We start from the raw sequence: 18,343 nt of genomic DNA, 5'->3' as shown, positions 1-18,343 counted from the left end.
CTCTTTGGCCATCACTGAAGTGGATAAAATGTTGAGTGCTCCTTGTGCCAAGACACTTTTTGAAGCACGAAGAGATCTGCAGGTAATCTGTTATTTAGTGCCCTCCCCATTTACCAGACTTACTAAACATGCATTTGACATATTAGTTATAAACCGAGATCTTAATCTCTAACTAAAAGTGTTTTTCTGTGTAGGTAATTTTTCTTCTATCATAGTTATAAAGAGTTTTTTGTTTGTTATTTTGCTTTTCTTGTAACAGCTTGCAGCTTTGAGAAATGAAATAGAAATCAGAATGAGAAATAGTGTGAAAGAAGGGTGCACTGTTAGCACTGAGGTAAGACTTTTCAAATATTTCATGGTAAATATCTGTATATGTATATGTTTTGGAAGTATTCTTCAGCTGGGGGACTGTGATGAATCCAATCTGCATATACTTTGTATTTTTGCAGTAAACAAAGTATATATGGACTGTTAAAATCAGTTTATACAACAATACTGCATTTATACTTGCATTAAAAGTTGTACTTCCTATTTAAAATGACAGATTGTTGCTGAATAAAATGTGTGTAAATATGTGTTCATATAGTTTCATATATTCTGTTTGCCTATGTAACTATATTCAAAGTAGATGGTGTATAGACTTCTAATTTCAGTTTTATTTCACAGACCATCTCCTTAAGTGTGAAAGGTCCTGGTTTGCAGAGAATGGTACTGGTTGATTTACCTGGAGTCATTAGTGTGAGTATGCAATAATTTAAAAAATGAAGACACATAAATGAGGTAGTGTTACTGATGAGAACATTAGCTGCTGGGGTTTCTTTAACATGTTTTTTTTCTTTGTTTTTCTTTAAATATTTATCTCCATATGCATATTCAAGACTGTTACATCAGGTATGGCTCCAGATACAAAGGAAACTATCTTTAGCATCAGCAAGGCCTACATGCAGAATCCTAATGCCATCATCCTCTGTATTCAAGGTACTAACAGTCTAAAAAATTATTAATTTATATTTTTAATCATGGTTCTTATGCTACTCTGAACTCTGTTCTCCTTGCAGCATGGCAGGGTGGTAGATATTTTCCACATGCTTTAATGGTATTTTTCCTTTTGTGATAATTTGTATAATGTAAAAAAGAGCATGCTGTGAAATGTCTGTTTATAAATTAAGGCAATCTGTGCAAAATTTGTGGCAAAAGCAACTTTTTGCTAAGAGTTTTTTTAGCATTAAAGAGAAATTGTGGTGCTAATAAAATTCAAATTTTCCACAGAAGTGCTTTTGGAGGTAGCATAATATAATGTTGAATATTTTGAGTAAGCTGGTACTTGTTGAAAACTTAGCAAACGACAATGAACTGCTTTGTTTTGATTCTGAGAACAAAGCAATTTTTCCACTGTGTGTATCCAAAAATGGGACATAACTCTACTTTTACTGGGTTAAATTTGTAATGTGAAACTTACTTGATGATGGCTACTGTGTTTTCAGTACTTTTAGATTGCATAGTCCCTAAAGAAACTTTGTATTTATTTTAGATGGGTCAGTAGATGCAGAGCGCAGTATTGTCACAGACTTAGTCAGCCAGATGGATCCCCAAGGAAAAAGGACAATATTTGTGTTGACAAAGGTTGATCTTGCAGAGAAGAATGTGGCTAGTCCAAACAGGGTGAGTTGAAACTCTTTCTCTCATGTTATGCTGGCTGAAGTCACACATGGTAAAATACTTGAGATGCTGACAGAGATATTGGACCTCACCTGCGTGTTCTAGATAGTTTTGAGTGATTATTTCTCTATTCAGTATGATGATTTTTTGGTGGTTGTTTTAATCTCTCTCAGGCCTTGCTTTTAGTGATCAGCTATGGAACTTCAGTCTCAGCTTGCTATAATACTGATTCCCTTCATGAAGGTGACCTGAGCAAGTTCCATTTCCCAAAAAGGCTAAGGATATTCCAATATAGGCATTTTGGTTGTGTTTTGTGTTCTGCTGTGTTTTGCCTTACTAGATTTATGCCTTTAGTTTTTTCATTTCTTTTGTTTTCAATCTCAGTAAAACTCATAGTCTCATGACAACCTGCTTCCTGCTGTAGTCTATGCACAGCTATGATTAGATCTGGCCTTAAAGCTGTGCTGAAGGAGAGAATGTCTCTGTGCAAAGTTAATGATTTTTTTTAATCCTTTATTTTCCTAGATCCAGCAAATCATTGAAGGCAAACTGTTCCCCATGAAAGCTTTGGGTTATTTTGCAGTTGTTACTGGAAAAGGTAAAGAGAGCTCTAGCTCTGATTGTTTTGTCCTTGGTAACCCAGAAAGCTGTCTAAATGGAACTGTTGCAGCACTCGTTTCTTTCTGCAGGAAACAGCAGTGAAAGCATTGAATCTATTAAAGAATATGAAGAGGAATTTTTTCAAAATTCAAAGCTTTTAAAGTATGTTGCTATTTTGTTATTTTTATTAAAATGTGCCTGTGTTGGTAAATGCTAGCATCAGTTTTTCTTGTGGAATTTAAAAGGATTGCAATGTGGAAGCACTAGTTGAGATTTAATATGCTTAAATTAAGTACCATGTTGAGGTGACCAATTTATCCTGGTTTCCTAATGCTTGCTGTAAGTCAGTGGAGACAGATGGGCATCTTCACGCAGCAGCTGATTCCACTGCAGTTCTGGGCCACTCTTCCCAGGTTTGTGTCTCTCTCCATCAGCTCTACAAGAACTGTTTCAGCCTGTCTAAGCACTTAGAGCTGAGAGAAGTGAATCCAGCCCAAAAGTGAGTGTTAGTGCCTCTAAGCGTCAGTTGTCTTGGTGTGACCATATTGTATTCAAAGGGTTAGTTTGTATTCTGAGGGAAGCTAACTGAGTGGAGTTTTGATTTCATAGGCTGGTATTCCTCAGGAAAGTACAGTACATAATCTTTGGGACTGTAGTACCTGCACTGCAACCTGTAGAATAAAAACTTACTTAGGGTGGCTTTTTTGTTCCTGTGTTTTGTTTTGGGACTATTTCCCCTTGTTTTAGTGATGATCTACACTAAATATTTTAGAGGAAGAGACTGGAATTTGTGTTAGGTACACAGTTACATGTAATTTTCTGCTCTGAGAAGCAAAGCTTTATTCTAGAGAGGAGAAAATGGGGACCTGAAAGCATAGGTAAACAGAGAACTTCCTCTCGCTGTCTTACTTTGCAGGACAAGTATGCTGAAAGCACATCAAGTAACAACCAAGAACTTAAGTCTTGCTGTCTCAGACTGCTTTTGGAAAATGGTGAGAGAGTCTGTGGAGCAGCAAGCAGATGCTTTTAAAGGTAAACATGTTTTGAAAAAAAAAGGGAAATAGCAACCTGTATTAGACAGTTATTTCTCCCATTTGTATCTGTTTTGCCTCCATGCTTGGGCAATTGTTTCATATGTTTGATATGATCAACATTTTCCAGTAATGGTTAATTGCCCCAGGTAATTTCTAGACAAAAACTAAAAATAATGTAATTTATGTTGCAAAGTACTACTTGCTCTAAAAACCAAAGGAGTAAAAAAGTATGAAGAATAAAAATCAAGTTGGGGGTTTTTTGTGGGCAAAACACAGTTCTTCCACTGGATTAAAATGTTTAGAATGGCTTCCTATATAAAGGTACCATCTGGTCAGCCAGGGCAGAGCTGGAAGTTGAATGACTCCACTGTGCTTTTTTAATGCATGAATTCTGCAATTTGTAGACAGAGTATCTTGGCATAGACAGAAAAAAATTCTGCTTATTTGCACACACACTTAAAGTTCTTGTAGAGTTTTTCATAACCAGCATTTTTGGCAATTTTAAGACCTGCTGAACTTCTAAGGTAGTTATGAAGTGCTTATGGACAATTAAAAAAACAAGGCCCTGTTTCTGATTTTTGCAGCCACACGTTTCAATCTTGAGACAGAATGGAAGAACAATTACCCGCGGTTGCGAGAGCTTGACAGGGTAAATTACACTACTGCTATTACTGTGTGCTACAAAGGGTTGAAAACTATGAATTAAAATTTATGCCTTTTAATTTCATTTATGAAGACTTCTTAAAGTTAACCTAAAGTACTGACATTTCAAAATGTTAGGACAGTGTAAATTATTATAGGGGAAGGAAATACTGTTCTTCAAAATTGTGATGTTCAGCACTTAAGTCTTTCACTCTTCTAGTATACGGTTACCTGACCTAGCTTGCCTCCAGGGACAGGTCAGTGTTTCTTTGTGATCATGACAGAACTGGCAAAGAGAAGTTACATTCCCTGGTCTACCAGACAGAATAACAAAACAATTGGGATCTCATTTTGTAATTCTTTTATAGAGATCCTGAATATTGAAATGCCATGCCTGGACAAAGGCATGCAAGAGATGGAGGGGAAGATGTACGGTAAACCAGGGTAGCTGGTGATATGCACACACATTGTTCAGAACATGACCAGGAGGTATCATTTGATGCTTAAAGGCCTTAAAGAAAAATTTTGGGATTTTTTTCCTTTTTGTATGGAGACATGATCAAACTACACTTAATCTTATTATTTCCTTTTGCACAGAATGAACTGTTTGAGAAAGCAAAGAATGAGATTCTTGATGAAGTCATAAGTTTGACTCAGGTCACACCAAAGCACTGGTACAGTAATTTTTTCTAATTTCTTTTTTTTTTTTTTTTGCATAATTTACTAGGAGAAGTTTGCCTTTAAAATGCACTTCTAGTAAACAACATTCTCAATTATAAGTAAGAAACTGTTATTCTTGAACAATGTATTGTGTTCTTGTGATCTGTAGTCTTGTTTTCTGTGTTCCTAACAAATTGAATGCACACCTATTAGTCACTTGTGTACTGGAAATCATCGCATGTGTTCTAACTCTCATTTTAGGGAGGAGATGCTTGAGAAAACTTTATGGGAAAGGGTATCTACTCATGTGATTGAGAACATATACCTGCCAGCAGCACAGACTGCAAACTCAGGGACGTTTAACACCACTGTGGACATCAAACTGAAGCAGTGGACTGACAAGCAACTGCCTAATAAAGCAGTAGAGGTGAGAATTTAGTTATTTAAATTAAAAAATCAAATTAAAACTTAATTAAAATTTGAAATGAAAGTATAATTCCAGCGAAGTAAGGTGGTGTTTGAATGGCTGACTGTAGTTCTTTTAACGAGCCTACATGTCAGAAAAGGCTGGCAAGATCTTGATGTCCCAGAAGCTTCAGAGCAAAAACATTGTATTTTGCTCTTCTGGTGAATTTTGCCTATTAAAGAAAAAACCCAAACCTATTTTTACAATGTTAAAAAAAACCCTCAAGTATGTATATTCACATTTAATAGATTTATGCAAGTTTAACAGAATTCTGCTTGATACAACACAAAGTTTAGTGTTGCTTTTATTAGTAGTGGATAAAGCAGCAAAGGAAAAGTCAGTGATTTATGCTTGCATGGTTTTTTTGGAAAGTCTTCAGATTTTCATACTAATAAATGTGCCTTTATCAGCTGGTGCATTGTGTAATAGCCCATATCAGGAGAAACTGTTTGCTAACTTTACAGGTGGCATGGGAGACTTTACAAGAAGAATTTTCCCGTTTCATGACAGAAAAAAAAGGAAAAGAGCATGATGATATCTTTGATAAACTGAAGCAAGCTGTCAAAGAAGAAACTATTAAGCGACATAAATGGAATGAAAGAGCAGAAGATAGCCTGGTATAATGTAGTGGGGTTTTTTTTGCTTTGAAATGTTTTTATTAGAGTTGAATAATCAGTATTTTTGCATTCTTTCACTGTAATCATAAAATTATTGTTGTGTCCATCTCACATTTTCTATATTATGTTTTAATTCAGTGTTTCTCATTTCATTATTAACTTTTATTAGTTATTGCCCTAAATAGTATCTAATAAAACTGTTTTAGTTGGTTCATGAACATCCTTCATAACCCACTGGCTGCATAAGGGTGAGAGTTGCTTGGCATCAGCTTATTTGTTCTGTTCAGCGTACCCTATAAAATAACATAATTTCATTTCCATCTTTATAGATTCTGTAATCCAGAGATATTTCATATATTTTGCTTCATTTTTTCCATTATTTATGCAGGCTGTAGAAAAGAGAGGCACACAAAAATAATTTTGGCAGTGCTTTGAAAGATACCTCTTGAATATCTTGTTTGTGCCCAATATAATCTGTTTTAGCAGACATTAAAAAATGAAAAGAATACTAAAAATGGGTTATGAACTGAATACTGAATAAATGCTTTACTGTGTGCTAAGGTGACATTGTGTATTGCAGCGGGTGATCCAGCACAATGCTTTAGAAGATCGCTCAATATCTGACAAGCAGCAGTGGGATGCAGCCATTCATTTCATGGAAGAGACGCTCCAAAGTCGGCTCAAAGACAGTGAGTGGTGTCATGTATTCCACTCTTCTTCCTTTTTAATCTGAGCCAGTCTTGGTAGCTCGCTTCACTGAAGGGCAGCCTTCATATCAGCCCAACTGACACAGTGGTGACTGCTTGCAGTGGTACTGATACTGATAGAAAATTTAGCAAGATACAGCCTCAAAAGCTCTCATGCTCTTGCTCTTAAAATGAGGCAACTGAATGAGAAGCAGTAGAGATCTATAGAGTCAAAAAATGGTCTAAATTCACATGTAGAACAGGATAAATTCAGGGAAAATAGTTGGTCTATGGTTTCTAACATGATCAGTTTTGATGCAAGTTGCAGCCAATGTAAGATTTTTTTTAAATGCATGACTTGGAACCAGGAGTGTTGTCTCAGTAGAGGGTTGTTGTGTTTTTTATGTACTTCTTAAAGTATCTACTAGTTGGAAGTACTTTTTAAATTTTAGTAAAATATGTCAACCCTTGCTTGAAGTAAAATATACCTGACTTAACTAAGTGTGATATATTTTATGTTCTTCAACATAAAATGTTCATTCTTGCTCACGTACTTAATTTTGGAAGTATAAATTTGTCTGATTGCATGTATTTTGTTTGATAGTTAGTTTCATAACTCCTTTTTCAGCTGAATCTGTTATTGAAGATATGGTGGGTCCAGGCTGGAAAAAAAGATGGTTGTACTGGGTAAGCCGCACCAAAGAACAGGTAAAAGAAAAAAAATAATAAAAAATTTAAATTATTACTTTATAAATTTTCAAAACTACCAATTCTCTTTACACTATCTAGATGACTACAAAAAAAAACTCACTTGTCATTGTTTTAAATAGTATGGAGAATTTAGTATACTTTTTCCATGCTCCATCTACAGAGTAACTTGTGAACTGTTTTCCATTTTTCATCTGAATTACATCTTTGCTGTTATGTCATTGACCTGTGTATTGAAGTTCTTGCAATAGAAACAAATCAATGAAAGGAGTGGAAACTGGGCTATTCTCTTCTATACTTTTCATGCCTGCCTTCTAAACAGAAGTCACATGCAGTTTTCTGTCATGCTGTATTTGGATTTAATTAACATGTGATAGCATTATCACTTGCATTGTAATCACAGTTGTATCTTCTGATTGGCCATATTCATCATAACATTTGCTCATAACTTTTGGAAATTTCCTTTGAATTTTAATTGCACCTTTTTTCGATGCCCAGAGATGATGGCTTTTTATATCAGTTTCTCAGACTGATTCATACTTTAAAGAAGTAAGCAGAATTTAAAAGGATAGAGTAGGAAGTAATTGTTTCAGAGAAAGAAGTTTTACAGTCACCTATCTGCAGCCAGCTATTGGAGCAAGGTAGTGACTTAGGCTTCTATTAGTTGACTTTTATGAATGGCAGCTTAAAGGTATCAGCTCATGGAGAGTTCCTGCTAACTAATAGTCAAAATTTACAATTTTAATGAGTGTCCCAAGTGGTATATGAATATGAAACCTGCTAGCAGATATTCATGTAGGGGAAAGGGGGTAACACCTATGATTTTTTTTTCACCCTTCTGTTCTTGTTCTGCATTTCTGTGTATAATGAAAAGGGAAAAAAATTGAATTGACAGTGAATTATCCATTAAAATGCTATATTTGATGTGTCTTTGCATAAATTCCTTTTGAAGTAACTTAAAAGTAATAGTTAATAGTGTCAGAGGTTTTTTTTCTGCCCTGGCTTACTAAGCCAATAGAGTGTTTATTGAGGAGGTGCTGATGATCTCTGAGTCACTAGTAATAAATTCCAACTAATCATTCCTATCCTAGAATATTCGTAATGAAACAAAACATGAACTTGAGAAATTAATCAAGTGCAATGAAGATCATCCAGCTTATCTGGCAAATGATGAAGTGACGACTGTCAGAAAGAATCTGGAAGCAAGAGGAGTAGCAGTGGATCCATGTCTGGTGAGATGCAGAATTATAACGGGACACATGGAAGCCCCCTGTGAACATCCTGAATATTTTCTAGATGCCAAAGAAAATACTTCATCTGAATACTGAGTTTGTAATGCAGATGTTTCCAAACAAGTCACTAAGTGACTGCTTGCACGCAATTCACACACTTCTGTTGGCTAGCAGACAAATGCTTTGGAATCTCTCCCTTTAGACTGGAATCAGAATCTGCTGAGCAGATTTTCTTGCCTACATTGTAACAAAGCTGGTTAGAAAGTATTGTTTAGGTGTAATCAAGGCCTTTGTGAGCATGTTACAGTGAAAACATACTGTGTATCTTAAAGCTTTCAGTGTGGTTGTATGTGAGGTTGGCAGGTCATTGGTACAAGGAAGAGAGTGAAAATTTTTTTTAAATACTTAGAAGAAGGCAGGATTTTTAGAGTTTTCCAAGCGATTGTATTGTACATCTGAAATGTTCTGGGAAATTCTATATTTCATTGCAGTGAAAGGCCTCTAAGGGTAATTAGACCTCTCATCTAATTAAATGTGAGATTTTAAATAAATGGAAATTCAGACATTAATAAGTAATAGATGTAGATTTTCTATAGCAGTGATTTATTTTCTGCAATAACTTTGGCTACCTTTGCACCATTAATAAATGCACTTCTTCTAGGAAGAAGAGTTGTTTTAATATCTGCTACTCCTTTCCTATGCAGCACATACCATTTTTTATAAAGGACATAGTAATGATCCACGTCCTCTGCATGAGGAGGCTGAGTGCAAATTGAGGTTTTTTCTAGCTAAGCAACTGATTTTCTTAATTATATTTTATGAGTTTTCCAGAGAGGCTTCTTGATACACATGTTTAATTTTGAAGAATTAAAACATAATAAGCCTAATCAAGAAAAGTTATAAATGTTTGTTTATGTAAGACCCATTAAATATTTCTCTAAGCTTTAATCTGATTTAATTGGTAAATTAATGGGTACAACTCAAAAATGTGTTCTCAGTGTTAATGTAAAGAATGTTTGCTAGTATATAATTTTAACGTATTTTGGCCACAAACAGTATTTTTAAGCATTGAGTTATGTTCATTGAAGATTAGGTTTTTAAATTGACAAGTCATCTGTAGTGTTTGCCAAGTGTAACTAGCACATTAATCACATTCCAGTTGCCAACAAATTGCTGAGAAATATTTAGATGTCTGCTACATGATAGGAACAGTGGAATTTGGAGTTACATTTTAAAATTAAATGCAATCATTAATCTAAGCACGATAGTGAGTTTATGTATTTATTTATTTTGTCTAATTTAAATACTCTTTTCCTAGATTAAAGACACATGGCACCAAATTTATAGAAGATACTTCCTGAAGTCCGCTTTGAGTCACTGCAATCTATGTCGAAGAGGCTTCTATTATTATCAGAGGCATTTTGTGGACTCAGAGGTAAATTGAAGAACAGATGTTCTTCATCAACACTGGTGTTTTGCCTTAATATTTCTATTTCAGTTGAAAAAAGAATCTAAAAATACTTCAAAGCAGGCTGACCAGATAGCTGGTGTTCTCAGCCATGTTTTACGTGAAGCTTGTAATGGATAAAATTATATCCTGGTGGTAATTATGTAAAATGACCACTAGGTATCAGCCATGACCTAAACATTTGTTTCTAATAGATGTGTATTGCAAATGCAGTGAAAACCAGTAATGTGCAGCTATTGATATGTTTTTGATAGCCATTTCTCCTGTTTTCCCATTCATAGTTGTTTGCTTCACTTATACAAAAAAATTTTAGAAAACATTCCTGTGGATTTACAGGAAAACTATGGTCAGTAAATGTTTATAGTTAATGCTTCAAATCATGTGTGATCAGTGGGAAAAAAATGGACAGCTATGAAGTTTCCAAACATGTCTTTATAAATAACTTTTCCAGTTTTGTGAACCCAAGCTTGTGCAATAAATGACTGTATACATCAAATAACTCAAAGAATACACTATTTTCTTAACATTACATTTTAAATGAAAGAAAAATTGCTGGAAAGGTAGAGCTCCTCACTTTTTCTCTTAATAAGCCATGAAGCCAGAAATATTTGTTACTTTAGAAATACGTTTACCTGTAAGAGATAAGAGAGAAGGAGGTAACAATATGGAGAGCGGCCTCATCATGACGCTTAAACTCCTAATCACGTTCCTGTCTTTTTTAAGGTGCCCTAATATGAATTTAATGCTCCCTCCTGCCGTCCTTGCAGGTGTAGAAACTTTCTATTCTTGTTAACAAATACAACCCTTGGCTTAGGTCTGTCTTCAGAAGCATTTGTCATGCAGGGAGGCACAGCCTGGAGCTCAGCTGTTGTTTCTCAGTATATTTTCTACCAGCAGTGGTGTTCCAATGAGCATTAGGTTACACTCCCCAGCCTGCATAAAGTATGTGCAAATTGCTTTTCCATGGTTTCCCATCATACAGCTCTTTCTGTTGAAAATAGCAGATGTGAAAGTGATGCAGTGCATTAAATAAGGCTGACGCAATTATGATGTGAAGTATTTTTGATGTATTTGCTTGCTACCTACCCCAGTAATTTTGTGGAATTTTTGTGCAAGGTCTGGATATATACACATGAGGTTACAGTTTCTGCTAAAAGTGTCAAGAGATTCTTGTGTGTGTAGGATTCTCTCTGGACATCAGAGGTCTGACAGCACAAGTTCTGTCATTTCAGCTTGAATGTAATGACATCGTCCTCTTCTGGCGAATACAGCGAATGCTGGCCATTACAGCAAATACACTGAGGCAGCAGCTCACTAACACTGAAGGTAAGGCTCAGTCAGTGGAAGGGCATGAAACAAAAAATTGTCTCCTAAAAAAATCATCCCATAATAATTTTGCTTACAGGGGAGATATACCCTTTGAAATTTAAAAACCTTTCTCAAAGAATTTCCAGTTTTAATGGCCCAAAGAAGGGGCTTCTGTGTTCAGAAGTTTGCTTTTTTTCCTATCAGAGTAATAAGTATGGTAATGTGTATTGTATCTACAACAGACCTTCCAGTAATTCTGTCCTCAGGTCATTGGAGTTGCAAAAGTGTTGCCGCTCAACTTTATTTACTTGCTTTGATATTTTGTTTTTTTACAGTAAGGCGCTTGGAGAAGAATGTAAAGGAAGTGCTTGAAGATTTTGCTGAAGACAATGAAAAGAAAGTGATGCTCCTAACTGGCAAGAGAGTCCAGCTTGCAGAGGATCTCAGTAAGTACCCACTCTACAGTGTTTTGGAATGAGCTTGAAATGAAGCAAATTCTAACATTGTCCTTGAAAATATTGAATGTGTGAATATTTTCACAGACTGAAAACATGAACAGCACATGAACAATGCGCTGGCATTTATTTAATATCATGCAGATTTTTTCTTAAATACGGTCAGATCTTACTGATTCTAAGGTGGAAATGGGTAGTATAGTGTGATAATATAATTTACACTAGATGTAACTTCACTTACATAAATATATTGAAAAAATGGAGTTAAAACAGAGTAATGTGTAAAGGGAGATTCCCCTTCCAGAGAGATTACAGGAGTTTAATGCTCTGGGTCACTCAAAACGGGCTCAAAAGCCATTAGGGTTTTATGATTAATATAATAAAATTTTAAACAGTGAAAATTTTTAAGGTAACAGTCCAGGTTGAGGTTGTCTCCTGTTGTCTGCCTGCACATCCAGTAAGGTTTAGACTGACTTTTATGCGATAGACCTCGTCTTGCACACATACCATTGGTTTTTAGCAGAATTCTTCCATTCTGTGAGACTTCCACTTAAACCCCAGCTGAGCACCTGGTCTGGGAGGGGAAAAAACAAAAGGGAAAAAAAAAAAAGGGAAAAAAGGGAAAAAGGGGAAAAAAAAAAACAAACAAAAAACGTAGTGATAAATGAAGTTCCTGTAGTTACATAAATACCTGCATGTTCACATCACAGGTGACCATTCTTCTTAGACCTCTATCATGTGTCTGATGTAGAAACTAATTGTTGTCTGAAAATGTAACTTGGAATATTTAATTCAGAATAAATTAATATTGTGATCAGTGTTTTTTCTTTCAATTAGCAAAGTCATTAGGAAAGTTCTTATATCCAGAGTTCAGTGGGACAGAGAAGCCTGCAATAGCTATTGTTACCTAAGTATGAATCATATTTTTCATTTTTTACATCCAAAATGTAATATAAAGTAAATGTTTTGCGTAAAATAAACTCAAAATCTAGGTATTTTTAATAGTGCTGGTTTGGCTACACTGAAAATACTGTCTTACTTGGAGGTAACAATACCTCCAAGAAATTCCAGTGAATTGTGTTTGTTTTCTTTTAGAAAATTTAATATTTTGGAATTGTGAATAGGAGTTTTGGTGATCTAGGGCAAATTGCCTAGATTTTCTTGACTGATCTCTGAAACAGGAGCTATGACTGCATAATTTTCATGATAGGTACATAATTTTTTTCCAAACACCCTGTGTTGCTTTTGAAATCCTGTATCAACCTTTATGTAAACAGTCTTTTAGAGTAGGTGGAACATGTTTTACAGCATAAGAGGTTCTCCTCCTCTCTAAATATGTTGAGGTAAAACGAGTGGTAGCTGCATAGTAGGATGTAGACTTTTATTGAGGAAGTTCTCTTTTTCAAGCAGTGCTGCATGCTTTATTGCTTTGATGCTGGATGCTGAATTTTTTGGGCTTTTTTCCTGTACAAACGCTGGTATAGAGTGAACCTTGGTGGTTTTGATTTATCCTCAAGTATTCTGCGTTTTAAAACAAATTTTAAAAACCCTAACATGTCCATGATGTTTAAATTAACATGTCTTTATTTTGCACTGAAATTGACTTAGAATTTTTGTATTGTCAACTTAGCTTTTCCCCAGCCTCAGTAATAAGCTCCCATTTCAAAGCAGTGGCAGCTGAGGTCATTATTTTGTAAACTAAGACTAGACCTGTAGGAGCAGCCTGTGTGTGTTCATAACCTGTGGTGTCAGTGCACTGGTATAAATTCTTGAAGTGTGTAGTTTGCATTTCATAAATTACTGTGTAGCAAAAACATGTCACTGCACTGCATTTCTTTAAATGCAGGAGGTCATAGATCCCCCACACATTATTCTAAAGAAATAATTGTTACTCGGTACAAAACAATGTATGATGATGTGTTCTGCTTTATTGTACCTCTGGGAAGATTTTAAAAATACCATTGCTTAGCTCTGTACTCAGATCAGCTGTGTTCTTTCTGCATGCTTTTTATTGCTAAGTGATTTTTATGGGAACATGACTGAAAAAGGGGGTTTCTTTGCCTTTTCCTTGGTGAATAGAATGCTTTTCTATGGTACAGACTTTTTTTTTATATCCCTGAGACAGATTTTGATAGCATAGGGCATTGAACTCTCAGATGGCTGTAATTTCCTTCTTGTAGCACTTAGTAAAGTTCAGAACTTTCCTAAAGGAAAAAATCCTGACTCTTGAGACACACATTCATAAAGTATTGGTATTTTAATTAGGAAGGGAAGTGATCTCCTGAATCATGAAGTCCAGTCTCTATTCCATGCAGCTGTGTTTATATAACCCAGCTGATTCGAATATCTTGAGCTCTGTCTTGAAATCAGTTATTTGTTGGGGCTCACTATTGACACTGAAAACATGTTCCAGGATGTCATTCTTCTGGTGGTTACAAATAGACTTCTAATTTCCAGTCTAAATTTGTAAATATGGAGCTGGGATTCACTTCCTGATTAGAAACTCTACTTGCAAATGTAAATTATTTATATACCTGAGGTTGGGATGATTCCTCTTGATGCTGGTTATATGGGAACACTGTCACACTTCTGTTATATCAGTCTTTTAGTGGTGAAGCACTGAAAGTGTTTTATTGTTTATTCAGGATACTGGTTACTGGATGTTACTAACATGGGTGACTGAGTCTGATGATGAGAACTCACATAGGACTCAAAACTTACTTGAACAGGTTTTGTTGTTTGTGTTCTACAGCCTTGAATGGTACTTTAATCCTATAAAAGAATATTCCTTGTATGACATTTATGCCCTGAGTCTTGCTACTTCTCACTGTTCATGTCGCAAGTTTTATTCTAGGTATTTTAAAGAGTGTAAACAGATCTTTGAAACAAATTAATTTTTTAATGTACTGAGGTTTGCTTTTTCTTAAAAAATAACTTTAAATGTAACATAGATGTATTCCTTAATTTAAGTATTGTCATGATAATTGTACCAGTGAATGGTTACTAAGTTTATGGAAATAAAGAAGCCCTAGGATTACAGTCCTTTGGGAATAAAGGATCATAAGGTGCAAAAAGGGGCAGAGGACAATATGAATAGCTGAATTGTGAAAATTTAGTTCAAAAATGTCATAAAATGCAATCACTCTATAAGAATGCTTGTACTGAAAGATACACCTGTGGTTGATATATCCCAGAGTCCTGACCCTGGCAGTGAGCAGGCGTGGGAACAGCATAACCATACAGTAGTACTTGCTTGTTGTGCTCTCACAGCAGCCCACAATCTGTGGTTCCAAGATTTCCTAATCCTGAGGTAATATCTTTGTGATTAATAGGCATTCATGGAGTTTTTTTTTTTTCCTCCTGTGAATTTCTCTAATTGCTTTTTGAACTCATGTAAACTTTGGCATCTGCAACATCCTGTGGCAATTAGTTCCAGGGTTCAACTACACATTGTGAGAAAAAGTACTTCCTTTTGTTTGTTTCTGAGCCACCTGCCAGTTTCATTTGGTTCTCCTTAGTTCTTGCACTGTGAAAAACATTCAGTAATCTTTCTCTTTTCTTTTTTTTGCCATTCATGACTTCACAGACATGTATGCTACCTGCACTTGATGTTCTTTTTTTCTGACTTGAAAAGTTCTTACGGAGTAGCTGCTCTTTGCGTGGACATTGTTTCCTGGTTTCAATCAGCCTTGCCACTCTTTTCCTCTTTCTTAGTTCCACTAAACCCTTTCTGAGGTGAAAGAGCAAACCTTGCACAAATTATTTGCAATGTATCTATGTTATGGATTTATATACCTGTATTATGATGCTTTCTGAGTTTTACTCTGTTTTTTTTTACAGTAATTCCTTTTATTCTGCTTCCTCTTTTGCCTATTACTGAACAGTGAGGTGATGGTGCAGTGGTCTATCTGCTACAACTGCCAAGTTCTTGTGTGAAAAGTAACAGCCATGATACTTTTCTTGTCATGTTTTAAAACTGTAGATGCAGTTTTATGCAGATGAGATATGTTTATATTTTATTATGAGGATTCAGAAACAATAGTAATTTGCTATCAGTCTCTTACATGTCTAACTGGATACTTTAGGCTTATTCAGTAGTTGATGGGAGCCTGTTTTAATGCAGTTGTTCACAACTCCCTCACAGCTTTGGGGCGTTCTATTTATTGAAGTTCTTCACCAAAGTTGTCTGTCATTTGGGGAACACAGCCCTGATTTGGATAGCTTCACCAGAAATAGGAGGAATTACATTTACTTTCCAGTTGGCACCTGCATCTTGATTGTGCTCATTGCTGAGGGACAGAAGACTTTGATTTGAAATTTATATTTCACACAACTAAGTATTTGCTTAGCTATATCAGTATCTTAAATATGCTATGTTCCATAAGAAGTAAAATGGGATAGAAGGACCTAAAAGTACAATGGTAAACATTAATATTTTAAAAGGAGAATTTCACAGAAAAGCCTCTTGGCAAGACTGCCCTGTTTGCATTGCAGGCTTTAAGGCACAGCTTTCGTCTGGAGGGAAAATCTAATGGTGGCAAGTCAGTCCCTTCAAATTACTGCAGGTGTTACACACAAGTGTGTGCACCTCTACACAAATCTTTTCCACTTGCTCTTTTTTTTAGATATTAATTACCCTTTATTTCTACAGTACCTTTGAAAATGGATGAGTCAATATATATTTTTTAATTTTATCAGTGAACATTTGCAAGTTCATACTGTTTTCTCCTGTAATTGTGTTTAACTTTCCAAAGTGAATGATATCCAACATTTGTGCAGACTGCCTCTGGAGTTATTGAAGGTTATAAATGCTACATGTATTTTAAAATGGCGGCTTGGTTGGTTGTTTATGAAAGACAATTATTTGAAGTCACACCTTCCCTAGAACTGTATCTTTTTAGTTATGTTCTTCACTATTGGGCGATACCTTTTTTAAAGGAAAATAATACATAAGTGAAATACATACATGAATAATGTATTTTCTGCTGTTTTATTTTTAACACAAATGACAGACTAGTAATTTCAGCAGAAATACCTGATAGCATGTGGATAAATCATACCCTTCTGTAGACTATTTATAACATGGTGTGAAAAATGCTAATTACTTGGTTTTTAAAATTTTAAAAGTTTAATAATAATAAAATGGTTATAAAAATAGTAATATGATTAGAGTAATAAAATTTAGAGTTAGGACAATTACAAGGCAATAAAAAGTAAAGAATTACGGACATCTGGATGCTCTTGGACACTAAGTCACGAAAAGGAATAATCTTAAAAGCAATAGCCTATTGCATATTCATATATCTCATACATGATGCATAAATTCCTTGCAAATTAAGAACTTTTCTGGTTTTTGTCAACTTCTTCTCCTTAATCCTGGTGGTTCTGTCAAGATGGAGAGAAGGTGGAAGAATGTTTGTCTTTCCTGATAAGGAGGCAGTAGCTCTTCATGGGCCCCAAGTTACTGTCATCTCCGTGTGAAGAGCTTTTTGATTATCTCATCTCTTGCTTGAGCTAGTAAAATAATCCTACATCACAGATTTCTATTTCAACATTATGTTGTAACTTAAAACTATATTTAACACGCTACTTAAGAGAATTAGTACAGCACAACTTTCTAACTTTACGCATATGGTATTCATTGTAACATTTGCGAAAAGCCAATCGTAAAATATGTGTTTTTCACAATGGCAATTGTTGAAAATGTTGAGTTCCCAGTATAACACTTCGGAGAAATACCTCACTGGTGGCCGGCTCTCTGTTCTGGACGTGCCGTTTCTCCGCACGGGGGCCGGACATCGGGGTGAGCCCCGGCGGTGCCGGTGCCGAGCGCGCGGTGGCGCCCCGCGGCCGCGGCGGGGGCGCGGGGCTGCTCCCGGGGCTGCTCCCGGGGCTCCTCCCGGGGCTGCTCGGCTCCTCCCGGGGCCGCTCCCGGGGCTGCTCCCGGGGCTGCTCCCGGGGCTCCTCCCGGGGCTGCTCCCGGGGCTGCTCCCGGGGCTCCTCCCGGGGCTGCTCCCGGGGCTGCTCCCGGGGCTGCTCCCGGGGCTGCTCGGCTCCTCCCGGGGCTCCTCCCGGGGCTGCTCCCGGGGCTCCTCCCGGGGCTGCTCGGCTCCTCCCGGGGCTCCTCCCGGGGCTCCTCCCGGGGCTCCTCCCGGGGCTCCTCCCGGGGCTGCTCCCGGGGCTGCTCCCGGGGTTCCTCCCGGGGCTCCTCCCGGGGCTCCTCCCGGGGCTCCTCCCGGGGCTCCTCCCGGGGCTCCTCCCGGGGCTGCTCCCGGGGCTGCTCCCGGGGCTCCTCCCGGGGCTCTCCCCGCCGCCGGCAGGAAGATGCGCTTGCCTCTCCTTGTCCCTCTTGTTCTCCGCTCTCCCTGCGGCGTTTTCTGGTATGTTTGTATGACATGTAATTTATGAAGATTGTAAAGGACATTCATTTTTTTTCTCAGCTGCACATTTCTGGTTAACAACTGCATGGAAAGTACTAGTTTAGTAAGCTTTATTAAGAAAAGACTGTTAGGAATTGGATCCTATAATCATTTCAGAAAGGAAGTGGATCTTCCAGTGTCTTATCCTGAAGCTAAGTGCCATCTCTGCCTATTGCAGTAGCACCTAAAGCATGCTAGGTGGTGCACATAGATGTTGAATGCCTCAGGTGAATCCAAGCTTCAGGCAGGCAGCAGGAACTTTGCCATTCACTTCACTAGAGTTGAAATCTCACAGACCCAAAAGAAAGACATATGTCTTATCTTCATTTATTTCTCATCCTTTTAATCCTTTTGGACAGCAAAACTATGAATGTTGCAAAGCCACAGGA

General features: G+C 36.8%; 1 protein-coding gene across 7 annotated transcripts in view; it reads left to right on the top strand.

Annotated features, from left to right (window-relative positions):
• The window catches only part of OPA1 (OPA1 mitochondrial dynamin like GTPase), a 50,152-nt gene that overhangs the window by 18,467 nt on the left and 13,342 nt on the right, over window positions 1–18,343 (top strand). For 4 of the 7 annotated variants that reach the window (XM_021536863.4, XM_021536861.4, XM_021536862.4 and 1 more), the window contains 17 exons: window positions 260–334; window positions 667–738; window positions 879–978; window positions 1,532–1,662; window positions 2,185–2,257; window positions 2,349–2,421; window positions 3,176–3,291; window positions 3,878–3,942; window positions 4,533–4,609; window positions 4,857–5,022; window positions 5,526–5,678; window positions 6,259–6,367; window positions 6,993–7,072; window positions 8,164–8,304; window positions 9,623–9,739; window positions 11,005–11,098; window positions 11,416–11,526. In XM_021536863.4, the coding sequence (XP_021392538.2) occupies window positions 260–334; window positions 667–738; window positions 879–978; window positions 1,532–1,662; window positions 2,185–2,257; window positions 2,349–2,421; window positions 3,176–3,291; window positions 3,878–3,942; window positions 4,533–4,609; window positions 4,857–5,022; window positions 5,526–5,678; window positions 6,259–6,367; window positions 6,993–7,072; window positions 8,164–8,304; window positions 9,623–9,739; window positions 11,005–11,098; window positions 11,416–11,526 (1,753 nt within the window). The remainder of the gene's footprint in view (window positions 1–259; window positions 335–666; window positions 739–878; window positions 979–1,531; window positions 1,663–2,184; window positions 2,258–2,348; window positions 2,422–3,175; window positions 3,292–3,877; window positions 3,943–4,532; window positions 4,610–4,856; window positions 5,023–5,525; window positions 5,679–6,258; window positions 6,368–6,992; window positions 7,073–8,163; window positions 8,305–9,622; window positions 9,740–11,004; window positions 11,099–11,415; window positions 11,527–18,343) is intronic. The other 3 variants (XM_085587772.1, XM_085587771.1, XM_085587770.1) reach the window with 1 other exon arrangement.

Source organism: Lonchura striata, chromosome 9 (assembly GCF_050655825.1).
Source record: "Lonchura striata isolate lonStrDom1 chromosome 9, ASM5065582v1, whole genome shotgun sequence".
Classification (NCBI taxonomy): domain Eukaryota; kingdom Metazoa; phylum Chordata; class Aves; order Passeriformes; family Estrildidae; genus Lonchura; species Lonchura striata.
The sequence above is the reverse complement of the archived record's forward strand: the minus strand, read 5'-3'. Positions and strand labels throughout refer to the sequence as shown.